General features: G+C 38.0%; 1 protein-coding gene across 17 annotated transcripts in view; it reads right to left on the minus strand.

Annotated features, from left to right (window-relative positions):
* FGGY (FGGY carbohydrate kinase domain containing) overlaps positions 1-20992 on the minus strand; it is a 320610-nt gene that overhangs the window by 68762 nt on the left and 230856 nt on the right. For all 17 annotated transcript variants that reach the window (XM_075759257.1, XM_075759256.1, XM_075759259.1 and 14 more), the window contains 3 exons: positions 19726-19841; positions 5383-5511; positions 390-493 (listed from right to left, as the gene is read on the minus strand). In XM_075759257.1, coding sequence (XP_075615372.1) covers positions 390-493; positions 5383-5511; positions 19726-19841 — 349 coding nt within the window. The remainder of the gene's footprint in view (positions 1-389; positions 494-5382; positions 5512-19725; positions 19842-20992) is intronic.

The following is a 20992-nucleotide window of genomic DNA, read 5'->3' on the forward strand; positions in this document are numbered from 1 at the left end:
ATGTTGATTAAGTGAAGAGGTGGGGGAGAACGGCTGTGACTGAAGACATGCACTCCTCCAAAGACACTATCCTGTAACACATTAGTGACAGGCTTGTTACGGATAACTCAGGCTCAGAGTCTTTGGCTCAGATTTCAGGCTGCTCTTTAAGCCACTCTAGCATCGTGGGTTTTACTTTCCATGTCGTTTTTCAGTATTGATTTCTACTACTATTAAAGTTCTTGCTTAATAGCAAATGCATGGTAATATATAATTAATATCCAAAGGTAAAGATAGAGATAACAGAAAAAATTCAAGAAAAAAGAAAAGGGTGAGAAGGACAAAGGTCATTTTTCCCTTCAAAAACATTAGTATATTCTGTACAAATTAGGACTACACATACAACCTACCCCCATGTGGCATGAAGATGTTCCACAGATCATAGCAACTCGGGATGTAATTGGCTGGTTCTCACATGGCAGGTTGTGTCCCTTCACATCTGCTCCAATTACTCCTATTAAAGTAAAATTAAAATTCTATTTTAAAGAAGAGGAAGCCAACCCTCACAAAACAGAGCTTTTCCACAAATAATTGCTGAGTATCTCACACAACTGCCACAAATCACAAAAAGTCTGCTTAGTCAGTAAAAAAAGTTATTTTATCAAATCAGATTAAAATGTATTTTTATTCCAGATACATGAGGACACAAGATGATTTCTTCTATGTTCATGTTTACCATTGTAATTTTTAAATGTTATTTTGACTATAACCTGACCTTTAATCTCTTAGGTAGTACACTAACATGCAGAATAAAAGACCGACCTGTTGTGCAGGGAAGTACAGTAGACTGCAGATATGTTTATTTGTTCACAGTTTATCATGTATGATGTGTTTTGTCAGGGGATGAGTTGGAGAAAGGGGTAACTTGGCAGGAGACTGGAAGGCTGCCAGTTTTGTTGTCTTGACTGCTGCTGCTGTTCTGTCCATGTCAGACAGAACCATCTACAGGCAGATTACTCCTTCCCTTAGAGGAACTGTGCTTGGCTCTGAGGAGCTTCTGCATGCAGGACAGGGCAGGATGGAGGACACTCTGCAAGCACTCAGCCTGCACCAGAAACATATACCCAGGAGATGTCAGAGAGGAGCAGGATCTTGCTTACAGAATGGGGCAGACCTACAGCCAAGCTTCAGGATGCATCACATCCTGCTTAATTCACTTAAGGGGAGCCTAAAGTGGAAATCCTGCCCTCTCCTCCTGTCTCCTAGGCTGCATTCTTGTATCACGTTGTGCTGCACCCAGCAAAATGCAGCAGTCCAACAAGTAATATTCTTTTGGTTTTTTTGTTGGTTTTGTTTTTTTTTTTCCCCTTGAGCATTACTTTTCAACTGGCAAACTGGCCACCAGACTGTGCATTGCATCTGCAACCCGCAGTCTGGTGACCAGTTTGCCAATCCTGCTAAAAAATAGCATCTTTTTCCTCACTGTATTAGGATCACGAAAGCATTGTCTGGACGCTGTGAAAGATGCCAAGTGTTACTGCCTGTTAGTATGCTACATTTCATTAACACCTTCTTGTTTAGGTCACCATTGCAAGATTCTGTCACCAAATCAGTCTATTGGGGCTTGTGTGTCGTGACTGCCACAGCTATCATGGTATTATAGTTGGAAGTTATCTAAATGATCAGAAAATTAAGGGCTAAAATTTTACAGCCTTCAAAAATGTGTCCTTATGTCCCTTTATCCTAGCTGGCTTGTAACTATGTACTAGCATAGCTGTCATACACAGAGTTTATTTGTAAGGAAGAACAGAAAGCTAAAAGTATGGCTTCTTCCTCGTATGCTTTATTTTTCACTGCTTAAACACAGACACGCATGAGTTCGTATTAAGAATTTTGGACAGGGTTGTCTGAAAGGCAATTTCCTGTACTAGGCAACACTGCATTAGAATTTTTTAAAGGAGTTAAAAATATTGTTCACACTTCAGAGGGAACAAATCTATTAAACTGAATTGTCGGCATATGTTGCAAATGTATTTTCATAAACAGTACAAAATTGAAGAGACTCATGTTTAGATATTTTTTAATCACTAAGAAAACATGCCTTCTGCAAAATACGTGTTCTGGGCCTTTTTGAAATCAGTGGGATTTTGTCAGTGGCTTTACTAGTGTCTAGAGTTGCTACAGTCCTCCTATTTGTGATTAACTGAAGTCAGCAAATAAGTCTGGAACATTCTCATAACAATGAAAGCTTAGATATGTTATTCAGTAAAAATAATTAAATTGCTGTTATAAGTCACTTTAATCTTTAATTGAGTTGGAATTTTTCATACTCTGAGGCAGACTCAAAATTTTTTCAAGATTCTCAAGACAGACTGAGAACAAGAACTCTGTACACCACACAAACTGTAGGAGAGGTTTTAGAAAAGTAGCAACGCTTAGCATGTCTACTTTTGGATCTCTTCCACAGTGACAAAGTATTTTAGAATTTTAGATACTGTACAATAAAATATCTACTTTTGCTGAAACAATGCTGATGATGTCTTTTTAAAAGGTGCAATGTAAACAATATTTTTATGAGGCCAGTTCCAAAAGACTGACCTCCCATACTCACATTTTTATCTGTAGGCTCTTTTAAATTGGTACAGTAGGTCAAAATGGAAGACATAACTACTTGGCTTTTAGATTTTTACTTTTCCATAACAGGTATCAGATGGACTGATTCAGGAGTCATAGGTGACCTCCACAGACATACATATTAAATAATTCTTTATCTTTATTTTACTCAAAACTTTGAAGCTTTCATGAACTTCAGGAATCTGTCCAGCAGAAACACAACTTTATATCCAGCCAAAAGCAGATCTGAACACTGTCTCAAAATTATTATCACTGAAAACAAGATGTCTATCATGTCATTTTGGTTTAGCTTGCAGGATACAAAAGAGCCCTTTTCATCACTCTGCTGTTACGGACTATTTCTAAAACAACCAGCAGAATGTGTCCAAGAATAAGAATAATGACATCCACTGGATGTTGTTGTCCCACAAACTAATCTAATGCTTACCAATAGACAAGTCATACCCTTCAAACAAATTGCAAACCTCAATACAGATCACAGAAAACTAAGCACTAAAGCATACGTCACTATCTTTTCAAAACCAAAGTTTTACATCAACGATAGGAGTTATTTCCAATATTTTCACATTTTAATTCACTGTTTCAAATATCTCTCCTCTATATTCTTTTCTTCTGTGCCCTTTTATCATTATTAAAATATTAATATGATTTACTGCATTGCCATCCTTAATATCTTTTAATCAGAACTGTTTCACTTCCTAGTTCTATTATCTGTGTTCTCCTTTTGCTTTTCTGCTTTCCCTTCAGGATTTTCAGCTCTGTATTGTACACACTGTAGATTAAACTAGACTTAAAAAAGACTTATTAACAGCTATGGATGTGTAGCCACACTATTCATTCTCTTTACATGCATTCACACCCTCCAGCTCTCCTTTTGCTCCCGCTGTCCCTTTTGCTATCCAAATCTTTTCCTTTTTACTGTCTTTTCTACTGGTTTCCCCATCTATTTATTACCCTTTCCAACTTAAAGAAGGATGAGTTCCATCTTAAATCTTCCTCTTTTCCCAGATTACTCAGTTATCATGTGATTCGCATGCCAGTTCTCCCATCATGTTACTCAGCCTTCCCTCTGTAAGGCGTCTCTCCCTCTCTAACAACAACCTATACGTTGGGTTTTTTTCCTCCTGGCAATGATTTCAGTAGTCTGCTAGTGTTTGTGGTGCCATCTGGGAAAACATATTCTGATAAACAGGACTAGCATAAGCAGACTGTCTCTATCCACTGAAGTCTTACTCTGCTGGATGCCAGCAGCTATATATTTCTAATGTTAGAGTTTCTTTACAGAAGTCTATAGCAAATGAACAGACAGTTGCTCTCTATTCTTCTTCAAATTCAATTCATTGATTTCAGCACACGAAATGTACGGGGCAAATGTTTTGTGCTCTGAATCAAGTACTCACATAATGATGCCAATTAAACGAGGACCCTCCACTGTCATTTTCACGTGCTCTGTGAAGTCCAGATTTTCAGCAAGTTCATTATTTCAGATCAGCTTATTATCAAATCCTTTTCAAGAACACAAAACTGCCAGGGCATACAGTTTTATACACATTTTTATGCAATTAGGATTCTAATTGACACAAAGAGATTTTTAAGTCAGTCACAATAGTAGGGACGCAACACATCTGTAACTATGACACTAAAACTCAGTTTTCCTTTCTGCAGCTGGATCTATATTTAATCCTTCTGAGGTAATAAGCAATCTACATGATTACTCAACCTCATCTGAAACAGTTATCAGAAGCAAAGTAAATGGATTTAAACATTTAAAAAGTTCCAGGCCACAACTTCTAGAAGAACAAATGAGATTTAAAACACCACAAAACATTTGAAACAAAACTGGTACTTTAGCAGCTACTTTAGGTACTTTAGTATTTCATTTAGATCTAGTGAAAAGTACTCTGATGAGCAACAGATTTCCATTGAACAGCACTGTTTCAATAACACTGAAACTTTCTGAGGTAAGACTTTTTTCTAAACTATCAAACTAAAAAAACCTCAATTTCCTGCTGAAAAAATTACATTGAATCACTTTGTTATTGACTGTATTTAGATAAGGCCAAACAGCATAGTAAGAACATGAAGCCCTTGAGCCTCACCAAATATATTTCAATACTGCGCACATCAGAATATTGTGCTGCAAAAGGAAAAAAAAAATCTAAGTATCAGGCCTGAGGCAATGGCCAGTTTTCCCTCCACTCTTGTTTGCTAGTTTAGATACACAGTATTTACATATTCTAACCCCCTAGACCAAAAGCAGCGGTTTTTGGTATATATCCCACACTGTGCTAGCATAATTGTATGTGAAAGTCTCTATTGCATTATTTAAACAAAGCATGAATGGCTTCTAAAACTAAGAAGGAAGACTAACTATGAACAAGCTTCAGACATAAGACTTCTCCCTTAGAATATTAATTTTTTTTCTTGCCTATCCCCAAAGTTTTGAGGCACAGAAGATGCAAACTCTCAGCACGTTGACGTGCCAACACAATGCTGTTTTAGTTCAGGAATTCAAAGTGGAACTAGAAGAAGTTAACAAACAATTTGGAAATCCAGTTGAAAAGAAATAAACAGTGATAGCTCCTTTCTATAAACAGATATTCAATATTAGCAGTTATTGTGAGGGTTTTTTAATTTTATTTATGCTATTTCATAACAACAGAATCAGACCAAATTCCTGGATACAAAACAGGCTGTGAGAAAAATGGCTTTCTAAAATTAATTCAATACATTCCTGTTTCCAAGAACAGTAAATAAATGACTGAGTACCTAGTCCTCCAGCATGTGCATCAATGAGAGATGCTGCTACTGCAATGCCTTTGGGGAGACCGAGATCTTTTGCAGCTTCTGGCGTTAGACCTTTTCCAACAGACTCTCCAGGAGACAAGACGTGGTTTCCTGGGCAGACACAAGAAAAAACAAACACCTGTCAATTTACTAAACAGAAAAACAAATGTGTATTTTTTTACAAGAACTCCCTTCCTCTCCCTCAAATTAGTGTGGGGTATATATAAAAAAAAAAAAGGTGCATCAAAGAACTCTATCTGATTAAGAAGTATCTTTCATTATCTGTATGTATATTAAACATAACCATGCTAGACCAGGCTGTCCCATAGCAATTTAGAAGTTCAAAAGTATTCAATGTTCTGTCTAGCCACAGAGAAAGATTTCACCACAAGCAATTAAATTCTGCTTGGCATTTTTCCAAGAGATATGAAATACTTATGCAGAAATCCTAAGTTCTTGCGGTAGTTACTGATGAGGCTGCCTGCAGCCACTCTCTGCATGTGAACAAGCTTCAGCTCAGCCCATGCTCACAACTGAAAACTGCACCTGTTGCACAAGGCAGGGGCCAATTTTTTGTTCCATTTCCATCCTTTCCAGGAGTTTCTACTAGGAATAAGGTGGCTATAGCAACAGAACCTCTGAAAAAGAGACTGGTTTAAGCAGCAAATTCCTCCTACTGCAGCTGTATTTCCTCACAGACTTAAATGATCCTTTTCTGAGTCTTCCCTGGCCTTATGAAGTATGAAGATTCATGTCACCCCAAACACAAGCAATGCAACCCTTCCTTCTCAGTCCTGTCACCAGGGAGCCTGGTGGCAGGTCCCGTCTGCATTCGTCTCTACTCCCATAATGCACATTAAGTTTTGTCTTGCAAAAAGAGATTGTTTCAATAATTAAATCACATTGATAGAGATAGCTCAGAGCTTAGATGAACAAATCTAGATTCATTAAACTTTCAGAATTTAAGGACACCATCTCTGATAGTCTCCCCTCTGGCTGCTGAGTTTAACCCCAGCCAAAGCAATGAGACTGATAGCTCCTGGAACCACACACGCTTCCCTGTTTAGCTAAAGATTTGGTGGGTGAGAGGCAGTGAAAAGCACAGGGGGAGCTCCCATACACCTCCCTGCCAATACCATGGCTTTTAGCATGTGTCTGTAGCGTTTACTAAATTCAACTAATCTTCTGGGCAGAGTTGACAAAACTCCTTTTTAACATAAAACAAGCCTATTTTCACAGTCAATTCTATTGCACATGTTACACCTAAGCATGCTCTGGCGCGTAGAAAGGAAGTAAAACGTCCTCCACAACAGAGATTAATTAAGAGGACTAGTGTATCATAAAATATCAGGAATGCCCATGAGCATAATCTTCTAGAAATGCAGTTATACTACCTTTCTGTTAGATGAAAAGAAGGTCATTATATTAAATTCACAGATAGAATATGGGTATTTAATTTTACATATCACTTCGATCTTTGTTTTTGCTGTGAATAATGTTGGTTCTTCACTTTAAGGAAGGTGCCCATTTCCTGACAGATGCAATGGATGGAGCACTTTGTGATTAGTGAGCACACACAACTTCTCATTTCTCCAAGAGTTTCTATTCTATTGACAGCCACACCTCTGCCTCTGAAATGCTAGGCTGAATCACATACTGGAAATTTAAAACAAGTATGTATAGTCAAAACTTCTGCACTCAATTTTGTGTTTATATTCAAATATCGGGGGCAGTAACCAAACCTCACCATCGAGCTTACACAGAAGGAAATGATGACATTAAACTATCTCCTCAGAGGAAAAAAAAAGTCTAGATTTTACTAATTCTTAGTGTGAAGTCAAAACATTGTGTTAGCTGTTTCAAGAGGTGCTTCTTTTGCATTTCTTCCTCAGTTAGCTGGAGATCTCTTTAAGAGAATTTTTCTATTACCTTTCTGTTTTTTTAAGATGTTGGAGAATAATATCAGTAAAACAAAGTTGTCTGCTTCTCCTGACATTCAAAGACCCCGCAGGTGGAAGGAAGTTAAAAAAAGTTCATGCAGCTAAAACCACATCTTTTTCTTCAGAATCAGTTGCCTGACCTGAAAGCATACAAGTATCCTGTATATACAGCTTGAGATGAAATGAATCTGAAATAAAACCTCTTTCCAGGCACGCGATTCCATGGTTGGCTTGTTTATATCAGTCATACTGGTCAAACATTTTAGTGTGTAATTATTATGTGGTTAAACTCCATTTTAGAGATCAAGGCTACTATTAGACAAAATCTTTTGCTACCAGCTTCTCAATTACTGTATTTCTAGTTAATGAACAGTAAGGGAGCAATTTCAGAGATAAAGATAATCCTCTCTTCTGCAGCAGCAGCAGAAAATGACCCTATAGATTCCTTTGGTACTAGTTATATATCAACGACCAGCAGCATTGCTATCCCCTATGGGCATAAAGCATGTGAGAACATGCAGGGATGGGCTTCTTGTGATCTGAAGATGCAGCATAATAATCTTGTATTTAAAAAAAAAATGAATTAACAGCAGAGTATGCCCCATCTGTTTTAGGAGTCAAGGTAAACCTGAACAATTACTCCTTGACTGAAATCACTTCCCACAAGAAGAAGAGACAGCAGTCAGAAGTCACCCACGACGGGGATGGCGAAGGGGAGTCTCCTAGTCACCCAACGGTCAGGGAGTGCAGAAAAGAGGTGTCAGCAAGCAAGTGCAGCAAGGAGAGAATACTGAGTCTGCCCCTCTGCTTCACCCTCCCAGCTTTAGCAATCAATGAAAGCTCTGCTACACCCATACAAGATGTTCATGAGGAGCTTTGTAAAAGGGGAGAAGCAGGCTCTGCATGGCCTCTCTCTCTTTCATCGTGGAAGTTGCCTCCCCACCCACACAAGTGTGAGTAAGTAGGTGTGGAATGGGCAGAGCCTTGACTGAACCCCATGGGTAGAGACCTGGAAAGAAAATTGGAATTCTCATGGTTTACTCTTCACTGAAAAACTAGAAAACTCAACTAAGCATCAGTATGCTTAGAATCTGTAGGTATAAAGCTATTAAATGATAAAATAAAACCCACAAAAAGTAACCAAAGAGGGGCCACAATTAAAATGTAAAGCATTTGAAACGGATTGTACTCCAGTACTAGACTGGGAGACAGTGAACAGATTCTTACTTGAGCAAAACACAGTGGCTTTAAAACTCAAGGGACAGCTACTATAAAAATAAAGGTACTCTACAGCTACACACCAGCATTCAACAGCAGGTGCTGCCACCCTTAAATCCTACCTGTCAGGGAAAAGAAGCTGTCAGGGAGAGAGGAAGGGAAATGAGAGCCGTCTGCACGCAGAGGCAGGCAGTGAGAGTATTACAGAAGGCTGCATAAAAGCGGCAGTGAAAGGACCGAGTCTTCGCAAGGCTCCTGCCAAAGTAAATGTATCGAGTCTTTTGTTTACAGTAGTCTCCTGTGCAAGTCATTTACCTTTGCTATAATGACTTCCAAAATTAGACCTAACCAAACAAACCCATAATGGCTGAGGCTGGAGAACTTTCTGTTTCACATTCATACAGCTGTTTCACTAATGCAGTGCCTTAATCCACAACCTTTTCATTTCGTACGAGACAGACTATTTCTAGCTATTTTTTCCCCTATAAAGCAGCGAGTTTACAAAAGGAAAAAGCTGTCTGAATCTCTTCCTCCTCTTTCATCCTTCTTCGAAGACTAATGTTAGAATTTGCTATGATCAGGTTTTGTTTAAAGAATTTATGTGGTACCAAGGACCCTCTACCATTTTAGGCGGTTACCACAGCAACCAGTTATTTACCAGACGCAACACACAAGGCAGACAATACATCTTCAGTCAACTTTAGTAATCAAAATTCACTGTACTGGCTTACTAATATTTAACAGAATTAGGTACTTTAGGAGTAGACCTTTTTAAAAACAACAAAAGCAGAGTGCAGCAGGGGGCCCAGCTGACTCAACTATGACATACTCACTGAGAAAAGCTTTTCATCTATCATGCAGAACGTGGCTGCATTTCATGTGCGCTTCTATCTGGCTCTGCAAGCACATAAAAATACAAAGGGAAGAAAATCAAAAAGAGACGTCCCTTTCCTTCACTAACTTGACACAAGCAAACTTGAATTTGGATATATCAATCCCTTGCTGAAATCCCAGCAACCTCAGAAAGGAACCCAACCAAAGGGTACATCCTGTCCCCATTTTATAGCCTCCCCCAAACTGGACAATCTAAATGCTTGTTAATTTAAAAGACAATACACAAACCAGATATGCTGTTAAATAAGTGATATATAACATGCATTGAAGAAGCTTTCTGGTTAAACAGAACGGTACTAAATAACCATCAAAGGAAACAGAACCTCAGTAAGAAGTACCATCCATCCAAATGGATCTCATAATAAGCAATGTAAGGGATTTTCTCCCTCGACTGTAGACAATCTCCAATTTTTGTGTTTTACAATCATCCACACAATGCCAGAAGTCTGGGATTTACAAGGAATCTGAATAAATAATATTATAACTCTTCTGATACCTTGTCCCAACCCTATCTCACATACAATACATTACCAATTACCCCTCTCAATTACATATAATACTCCTATTTAACTGAGATATGTTTGGCTGATTGTTCTGCAATTTTTAACCCAGCTGATTAGCAAAACTAGTACTAAGATCAGAAGGAAGCAGGATAACGGTGAGGACTATAAAAAAAAAAAAGTAATTTTTTTTTTTGACTGAATGCATGGTGGTTAAAGGGTGTTAGAAAGGGTGTTAGAAACAATCAGATTTAGGGCTTTTTTAAACATGGAAATACCCTCCACAAAATTTCCTAGTTGGCAGTTAAAAACTCCAGAATTTTCATTCAGGAAAACCAAAACAAATTGTGATATTATAGGCCAGCTTATTTAAAAGTGAGAAAACCAGTTCATTGAACAAAATCACTTTGGCTTTCTTCAGTTCAAAATTCGTCTCTATGGGAGCTGTCACAGTAGCTTGAGGCAAATCTAATTGAGGTCCTTTCCATCCCGCTCTCCCATACAGCTTATGCCTTTGGCTGAACTACATCTCAACTACCTAGCACGTAATTACTTAAGGCAGACATATTAGGTTGCTAAACACTGGCAAAAGCAAGCAACCTATGTACAGGCAGATCCTGATTCATTAAGCTGAAAAGTAAATTGGTCTGGAGACCATAGGTGCCTACTTCAACAAAGACTACTGCCTTCTTGTCCATATGAAAAAGAGCTACTTCATGTATAAATGATAAGCTTTCCTGGTTAAAGGTCAAAAGAAAAAGAAAAAAGCATTCTGCATCATTGGATCATTAGGCGTGTACATTGACGGACATGACTGAGTCTTCATTACCAGATTTAAGTGAAACGGTGCAGGATGAAAATCTCTTGTAATGCATGGTTCACTACTCACTATGCCGACATGCATGTGTGTATACAATACATACATTTGGATGTCTTACTAACTAGATGTAATGTATATGCATCCAAACTCAGCTACGTGATCTCACATTTTTGGTTGCAAACAATAATTTCAATAGGCTGACAATTTAGATTTCTGGCACTTCATAATACAATATTCCTAATAGGCTCTTGAAATACAAAGATAATCAATGTAGATGATGTGACTATTCCTGTACTTTCAGAATTGCAAGTAATCAGGCTTTGGTTTGGTACAGTACATCACTAAGATTGTACAGGCCATTTAGCTTGTACTAATTACAGATTATTACTTAACAGAATGTTTTTTATTGCTGGATGATTTTTAATAATTCACATGATAGCAACTCCTCTTTGAAGAAAAAATTACCCCTTTTTCAAAACTGAAATAAGTGACAAACCCAAAACTAACCTGATTAGTTACTGAAAGGACACTTTTGAATCTTTCAGCTAAGCTTCTGATATCTGCACAATCTTATTTCCCACCACATTCACACACTATCCAGTTCTAATACCCATACTGAGAAGATACTGATGCATTATAAAGGGTTCAGAAATGAGTCAGGAAAGCAATTACAAGGATTGAGAAGTATGACAGTTCACATAAGAGTTTTGGTGAAAAACCTCAAGCAGCTCAGTGTTTTCCTTTAATGTAGAAAATTTCAGTCTGTGCACGTCAGGCATGTCACTACAGTCTGTCAGACAGGAGTAGGAAGTTAAAGTTCAGATGAAAAATAAAGTGTATTCTTTAATTAATTCATTAATTTTGAGAAATGACAGCAACTAACAATCAACAACCTTTAACTCTGAAGTGGGCTCTCCATCACAGGAAGTTATAAAATCAAGATTGGTTCTAAGATACACTTTAAACTACTTAGACATTAATTTTAGGGAGTCCAACAGCTTCTGACTTGGAGGAAGTCGGCAAATTGTTTTAAATAGTCCTTCTGGTTTTGTGAGTCCTGACTCATAAAGCAGACATCACTGTTTTAAAAGCTATCTCAGTGTGAGGCTTAAGCAAAATAAAGAAGAGGAAGAACAAATCAGGACCAGAGAGGAAGAGCCAGGTAAAAAGAAGAAATGACCCAGAACTATTCTGAGAAATGCGTTGTTTTTTTTTTCTTTTTTTAGAACTGTATGAAAAATAAGGAGAATAATATTCAAGAAATTTAATGATTAAACATCACAACAACAGGCTCGAAGTCTGCTCGAAGCTTCTGCTATGACTTCTAAAAATGGAAATTCAAAGAAAAAGCTCCTAGTTTTCAGACTAGAAAGAGAACATTCACAAGTCCACAATGCTGCCGGAGTAGAAGAAAACATGAATCCCTGGGCAGACAGAGCCTGAGACCAGAACTCTAGAGGTGGACAGTGGGAAATTTTTTTATTATTATTTTTTGCAAGCTCTAAGCTTTTACTATTAGTTGTCTAAGTTGAGGATGAAAGAACACCACACAGTACTCCCCACTTCTCGCAGCAGAGAGGAGGGAGAAGTGGAAAGGTACCATCTGCCAGCAGGACTGAGCCTGATGATAAGCAGGGTGAATGATGGTTCCTTTCCTTACAGTGGAAGAAGAATGGAAAATGTCACCCAGGAAACACTATGAGGAAGCCTGAGCTACCCGAGTTTAGCCCAGCCTATTAAAGAACAGTTATTGGAAAGAGGAAGAATATTTCAGGCTGGAGAAACTGGCCAACAGGACACTTGTGAAATTCAAGAAAGGGAAAAACAAAGTTGTGGACATGAGGTGGAAGGATCCCTTGCACTAGGACAGACTGGGGGGCTGACTGTCTGGAAAGCAGCTTAGCAGAAAAGGACCGTGAGGTCTGGTGGACACCACGCTGAACATGAGCCAGTGAGGTGCCCTTGCAGCACAGGCAGCCAACAGCCTCCTGGGCTGCATTAGGAAGAGTGCCATGGGCAGGCCAAGGCAGGTGAAAACCTTGCTTCCTGCTCAGGAGGCCACATCTGGAGTGTTGTGTTTTATACTGGGCTCCTCAGTGCAGGAAAAACATGGACATACTGTCATACAAGGAAAGACTGAGAGATCTGAGACTTTGAGCCAGCAAAGAGAAGGCTGGAGATGGGAGAAAGGGGGTGCGGATCTTATTAATATGTACATAAATATCTGATGGGAAGGAGTAAAAATGACGGAGCAAGGCTTTTCAGTGGCACCCAGTGACAGCACATGTGGCAACACGTAAAAACTGAAATACAGGAAATAATACTTAAAAGAAAACATGTTTTTATTGGGGCAATGGTGGTCAAGACACCGGAATAGGTTGCCCAGGCAGATTTTGGAGTCTCCATCCTTGGAAATACTCAAAACTCACCCGGATACAGCCCCGAGCAACCTGCTGTAGGTGACCCTGCTTTGAACAGAGGGAGCTGGAGTAGATAATTTCCAGAGGTCCCTTCTAAACTCAACCATTCATGTGATTCACCAATCTCAAGATGGGGAAAAAAAATCATAAAATAAAATAGAAATCACAAGAATGTGTAGCTTTTCTGAGAAAAAAATATTTCTAAGATCTTACTGCTGAATCATATATTATGAAATAATGCCTCAAGCCTTGAGGAAGGAGACACCCTAAAACCTCTTTGCACTGTGCCAGTTTCAGCTCCTTTACAGTTGCTACAGCTCTTGGACGGACTGAAATGACAGGAAGCCAGAAAAATGTTAGCATATTTGGAACGCACTTCAGTTGTAAATTCCATGGATTTTGACAGCATGTAAGTGTAAATATCCTCTGATTCATCCTTTTAATTTTGTTTGAAATTGTAATGTGTAGTAATTTATTGGGGATAGCAAAAGACCAAAGACAGACAGATAAAGGGACCCTATACTTAATCCTTTTACTTATTATTCTCTACCATTTGCAAAGTATGTAACAACGAGCTTTAAACACCAATCAAGCTTTATGAAGAACTGGCAGCTACAAGTTGACCTGAAAGAAAAAAGAAAAAAAAAGATCATCCCTTTCTCTCAGTCTTCAAGGAAATCCCTCATATACTCTGGAGCATCTGGCATCAAAGGCCTTGGAAGAGATAGCAAACTGGCAGAACTAATAGATTGACCACTCCCTTCACAGCTGAGGCAGCACAAGTTAATATTGACTGTATTCTCCCACCCTGGACTGAATCTTCCATTTTCAGCCTAAATGTAAATAAATGAGTAGAACTTCCAAGTACTAAAACTGACTACTACTAACAAAATACAAAATGTAAGCAGACTCAGTATTTAAGTGTAACAAGTGAGGTATACAATACCATTATCTTCATTAGTTTTCTATTACCTTCCTTAGTTTCATATGTGGAAGTAGACACTGGCAGATGCAAGAATATAACCATTCATACAAGTATGTTCATGACTAAACGGCCTGCTGTTTTGTCCCTTGTTTCAATGCCTAAAGGAACACAGAGCTACGCCTACACTTGAAAACCCAGCATATTGTAAAACTTGTGCACGGTAACAATGACAGCAGGTACTGATCACAAGACTCGCAGCTATCTTGTCAAAGTTGCAAATCATATATGGTTTTCTTTATTACCAATGTATGAGCAAGTACTACAAATGAAAGAGCATTAGAAAAGAACACCCAGTCTTAAAATTCTACAGATCTTTCTTTTCAGGGCACTCAAAAATGACATACACAAGTGCCCAGGTACAGGAAAACATCAAGCTTCCAGTCCCAAAAGTCCTGGAATTAAGGGAAGAGTTATGGACAAGAGATTGCAAAGTGTACAGTAAAGCACAGTCAGAGTGCTGGAACAGGGAGGGTGACACTATTGTACTGATGTATGGGAGTAAAGACCACTAACCATAAATGCACTTTAGAGTCAAGTGGAAACCTTCATAATTGAAAGTACAGTGCCAAAATTTTAAAACAAAATTAAAAAAAAAAATCAAAAGAAATCCTACTGGAGATGGATTGAGGCAATCTGTGGAAAATGGGAAGCATTCTTCTTGAAGGTGGCTAAGATGGGTAAGTGGTAAAAGATCCAGAGTGGGATTTAAGTAAAGAGATGTGTAAGTACCAGAGGGTGTTCTTCCTTACACCACCATCACCTGCAAAGTCAAAATCAAACATGAAAGAATTCTACCAGACTTATGCTAAAGCAAATAAAGCAAAGCTACAGTTTTAGAGTTATGAAATAGAGAAAGAAGTGCTGCTTTCAGATAGGCAGAAAAATCTGAGCTCCATATTACCCAGTCATATGAAAGTTTAAGGGAAAAAAAATCCAAGTAATTTTAAGAAAGTTTGTCATTTTGTGAACAGGATTGTTGACAATGATTGTCTACAAAACCCTATCTGCTGATATCACAAACTATCCATGCAAGAGTTATTTTCATTAGCATATTAATTTCAAGCACTCCAAGTTCAAGGCAAGCACTGAATTTCCATAAAATTTGTGAGATTTAAACAATCCAAACGCTTTTCTCAGTTTCCCCTCAGATGTTCATAAAGATCCCATACATATGAGCTGTGTATTTATTCACTTTTGAGGATGTGGTTGTAAATTCCTAGTCAGGAAAAGCTGGGAAATGGGTTTATGAAATCCTTATCATCTTGAAGGGCTATATTTCTAAGTATGAAGCTTGCTTTTTAGAAAAATACTTCATTAAAATCAGTGTGCTGCTCCATCACAGATGAAAGAAGGTGACAAGCGCTCCTGTACAAAAGATAGCATTTTAGCCTTCAACACACGATCTGCAAGAACAATAAAACCTATTCTGCAGTACCTGCAATGCTCTCTCAGGGAAAGGCACCATCTTCAACCAAAAGAAGACCTGGCATAAAATATTACCATTAAAAAAAAAAAAAAAAAAAAAAATCATTATTTGGTCCCTTAAGTAGCCCCTGAAGTAGAGGGCTGTGGTGAAATTTTATCAAGCATTTTCCTCCAAATGGAATATATGCTTCAGTACCCTAAGAGGTCTATAGTACATGAAATTTTAACGGAATTGTTAATGTCTTTCTAGGTTTTATAATACCACAAAGAGATACTAATCATGCGCTCTCACCACAGCAGATAAATGCTAATGCCTGTAGTAGACACCACTTTCACAGTGGTTTTGAGTACAAGCCATCTTCTACTCTCTTGGTGGGCAAATTAATGGGATCAATAAATTTTGTAGTATCTCCAGATAACACTCTTTACCTTCACAAACGTGATCAGTAAATTCACGATGTACAGAAGGGACCACAAACAACTTATTATGTGGATTCCCTGAAAGGTTAGTCTGCTCTGAGAAATGTAAAATGTCAAAGGCCTGGGAATTTTCATATGTGAACCCACGCCTGATGTGGGAAATGTTTGTGGAAGATCCTAAAGGTCAGATGTGAGGGTCTCCCTTATCAACAAGGTCATATGTTAAGTTAAACTGAAACTAAGAGAAGCGTGCTACCTGGAACCACAAGCACCACTCTGATTACAGTAAATATTTTTTAAAGGGCAAGCCATTTTAAAAGTGATGTTTAAAATGTATTTATCAGAATAAATATATACATTATATATAGTTGTTTTCAGGTAATTTCCACAAATATTTCTAGTGTCATGAAAGTTAAAGCTACTTCAAAAAAAAGTCTAGTCGTAACTATTCATCTGTAGTTCCTCTGATTGGAAACAATAATGACTTCACTAGAGATTAAAAAAACCACATAGTTTTTCTGCCTATTTTAAACTGGTAAACTATGTATTTACTTTTGTTACAGTAAGAAAATTTTGCTATTTTTATCTTGTGACATTTTGCTTTGTTTAGAAAGAAATGATGATTCAGAGCCTGCTAATCTTTTAGGAGACATATGTGAGAAAAATACTGTTATCTCCCTTTACAAGGGGAATGTGCAGGCATTAAAATACATCTTTGTATTTTAGCTAAACAAATCCTGAGCAGAATACACAGACTTGGACAAGCTTGACAACAGAAAAGGAAATGCCACTAGAATTACTTCAGATTTGTTAGGGTTTTGGTTTTGTTTTCATTTTAGGAGTAGTTTTTGACCACGTACAATCTCCCTTCAACCTCCTACCTAGGTTATCTGGCAATTTCAAGTTCCTTCATCTGCAAGCCAGCTAAGTCTACTACTTTGAATTCTTTTCCGTCAGCTGTAGCACACTATGATGTGCCTCCTGGAAGCACATACACTGACTGTTTGTCCATATGAGTTACTTAAACAAATTGCCTTCCTTTTGTATAATGTGCTGAAGTTAACGGCAGCTGAGACTGTTCACTTATGGGACAGCACCCTGAAGCAGTATTATAAATATAGCTTGAGTTAAATTTGTGTGAGGTGTGCTCCTGTGTTCGCTGAGCTCAGTGTAGCATTTGTGGGCTCCTGGGAGGAGGTCTGTGCAGTGATGGTGCCTCGCCACCAATGCCAACACCTTGGGAGATGGCAGGAAGGAGTCTTCCACTCTACAAGACCATTCCAGCTGCAGTTTGACCAGTGCTGCTCGAGTGACTGAACAGCACTTCCCTGGTAGGTGAATCTACGCTGTCCTGATTAATTTAAATTAAGGAAAGCTGAGCTTATTCAAAGTACTCTTCCCAAGTCCAACAACACTGAACACTCACTAACAAGGAAACCCCCCAAACTTTCATTGGAACAATGTTAGCATTCCCACTTTCCCATGTACAGAGAAACTGGTAAGATTATGGGTGGCAGAAAGCAAAGCACTTCCACAGCACGCAACACAGACCTCAGCATTCTTGAGTAGCTTCTGGGCGGGGAGTAACTTGCTCTGTTTTGGTGTCATTTTGTCTCCTTCCAAAGCTAAACCCTTCCAAGAGACTCCAACAGGTGCAGTTTAGAAGATAAACTCAAAGGAATGAAGGAGTAGTTGCTATCTGGTTTCCACATTTGTGCAGAGAGCTCCTTACTCCCTCTTCATAGACACATGAATGAAGATCACTGTCCTGCTTTTTTGTGATGTTATCACACAGCTAAATAGAATGAATGTAACACCTTCCTTTTTAAAAAAAGGCAAGGTTAGACAGATGGTCATGAAAGTAAGCATAGATTCCACCTAAGGGCAGGTTTCAGAGCATTATTATGCAAAACAAGAAGTGTCTTATACTTTGGATACACCTAAGGTAATCAGCCCAAGGATCTGAAAATCAGAGGATTTCTCAAGATGAGTAAAAGTATGTGTTCTTCAGAAGCTTCAAGTCCTAGCCTACAGTTTGGTGCAATTCTGGAGGTCAGATTCTGCTTCTCCAACTCCAGTCAAGATGCACCCAGGTATTCTATGGTTTGTTTCTTGAAAATCAATGCAATTGTCCAGGGAATAGACACTTTCCCCATTAACTCAGGAAAACATTTTTGTCTTGCAAGAAATGCCTATCAACAGAAGTTAATTTACTGATTTATTTTGTAAACATTATGTTTTAAGAAAAATGTAAGCATGATATTTGAAATTAATGATTTTTGTCTTCCTAAATGTTGGGCCATATATAGATTAGTTTTATGAGGCTACCATCAAAACAAAAGACCCTTTTTATTAATGGCTACTTTATCATTTAAAACATGTATGTTTAGTTACTTAAAATGGCAAATTGCTTTGCACTGTCCTTGAAGTGCATTGCATAAATATTGTATTAAAGCCTTAGCTTACACTTCATAAATAATTTATTTTAAAAATACTCCTCCATGAGACCACCAGCTGCCGAGATGTTCAATTTTCTGGTAAAAACATGTATTTATTGCAAGTCTTATTTTAAGTTGTTGAAGATTTGCTAAAAGCCACATGTGATAGATGTTGTAAGAATTGTATTCAAACTAAAACCTCAGGAAGCTAAAAGCCTTATATTCCTAGTAGGTTTTATACCTTTGCATAAGCAGTTTCAGTTGCAGGGGCAAAAGCTGAAATCTATTTAAGGAAGCTTTCAAGTGCAATTCTGTGATAACCTGAAAATGACTTCTAGTATGTATATTTTGTGATGATCAGAAAATTTTATAGATTTCATTACATTTCATTTCACTACAGTCCTCCCTATGCCACTTCCATTTCATGTTGCTGCATTTAAACTGCTGTACAAACTTGTTCAAAGTGCTAGACATTAAAAAAAAAAATCAAAGGAAATTTCAGATAATTAACTTTGATGAATGAGCATATTTTAATTCATGTCTGGTAATATTCTTGTTAATGACATGACTGCTTAGGACATCCATTAAAAGTCCATTAACTTAACAGGGAAAGTCTAATAAAGTTATCCTGGAAATTTTCTGGTATATTAACATTATGGACTTTTAATGAATATCTGCTGTAGGAATTGCTATGAGCAAGGCTACCATTCTAATTAAACTTAGGCTCTAAGAGAGTGAAAAAAAAAAAAGCCCAGTATGAAGATAGTAACAAGCAGAAGTAGCACTTATTTTTGAAAATTACTATATGGGAAATTGGTACAGGTGGCAAAACATGCTATCAGTAGCAACGAGAAATTATTACGTTGTGGCTTTTTTTTGTAGCCTGCCAACCCACACACCCACATCAGGTGCTTCCTTCATGCAATCCATCACTGAAGCTCCCATTTATCTCTTTGTTGTTGAGACTGAGCAGTACTGAAAAGCTAGCTAGGCCTTTCAGAAGGGCAGAAGACACAAAATTTAAACACAGTTTTTGATGACAATGCCAAGTAAAAAGTGTGCTTAGGAAAGCTGTTATCTATGGGCATCCACCATTGTTATCAACTCACCTGAAGCTTCATCAAGTCCTGCTGCATTTTTGCTGACATTCACAATAATACAGCAACAGATCTTTTTATATGTATATATCTTTTTTATATATATGTATGTAACTTTTTATGTATATGCATATGTATATGTATAAATAAAACAATTCCTTGATATACCTATTCTTTCGTACTTTTCCTTCACCAAATCTTCCAAACCAATCATTTTCCAGAAACTGTCATCCCAACCTCCATCTGAAGTGTAGGTCCACTTACACACTACCGTACAAAGGGACCTAGAAAAAAGACAACATAAGCATGGAATCAGTAAAATGAACACATTTGGTTTTAAACTTGTGACTAGAAAGAAGTTTGTGCAAAATGATCTCTTCATTCACTGGTCAAAAATTCCAAGCACAATGCTAACAAAAAAAGACTGGTTACTGTTTGCAGTGCACGTCTTGAGATACCTTAAAAGGACCTTATGTTTAAGATTCTTCTCTGCTGAAACAACTCCTGGTCTGGCTGCTTCACTGCATAAATCAGTCAAGTAACAGGCCGTGCATATGCCTAGAAGACAGCATAGCATGAACCTAACAGCTCTTTAGCAAGCAGCTCAAAGAAAGATTCCTGCTTCTCCAGGCTGTACCTAAATAGCAATGTTTTGCACACAGTATGTCCTTAGAAAAACTTTCTATTACTTGTGTTCCAGCTGAATTACAATTTCCAGGAGATTACGTATGCACTGATATTTAGGTTAAATGGCACTGCTTCGGTACCTGCAGGTACAAAATGCCTTTATCAGGTGAATGTGTACAAGCAAAACCAGATCCACCTACCAGAGCTCCTGCATAGCCAGTGTTCAAGTACTGCTGTCATTAGGTTTGTATTTCAGCAGAAGCCGATGACAGTTCAGTGACATGCTGAAACAGCATTAGCCATGATGCAACTGAGTGCAACATTAAGTTCTTGTTTCAAGTCTCATTCCTGATAAGCTGACACTGAACTTCACTGTGATAGTACAGCATCACAAGGGCAGATAGGAGCAGGATGTAAAAAAAGACAACAGAACTTGCCGAAATGTCTATCAGACCTAATAGCATGTTTTTCTCCTAAAATGATCCATATCCCCAATCTCTCATTCCCCCCCAAAATACAAATAACTTTCCTCAAGATTTAGTATTGCACAGATCGTCTTCTGTCTGAACACTAAGAACCATCTCAGAAGATCAGTATTTAATTGTGCTTGAAAAGTCAATAAACTAAAAGGTACTAAAAATGCTAAATACTACTGAAAATTTCAGCTGCCTGTAGTCTTGGGAATACTACCATACCATCAAGTGCAAGACATCTCGGATGCATCTCATGGAAACAAAACATCATAACTGTTCTCAAAGAGAAATCCCTTTCAGAGATGGATTTTCTTTGGTGTCTTACAAGACAGCTT

The sequence above is a fragment of the Balearica regulorum genome, chromosome 8 (genome assembly GCF_011004875.1).
Source record: "Balearica regulorum gibbericeps isolate bBalReg1 chromosome 8, bBalReg1.pri, whole genome shotgun sequence".
NCBI lineage: Eukaryota > Metazoa > Chordata > Aves > Gruiformes > Gruidae > Balearica > Balearica regulorum.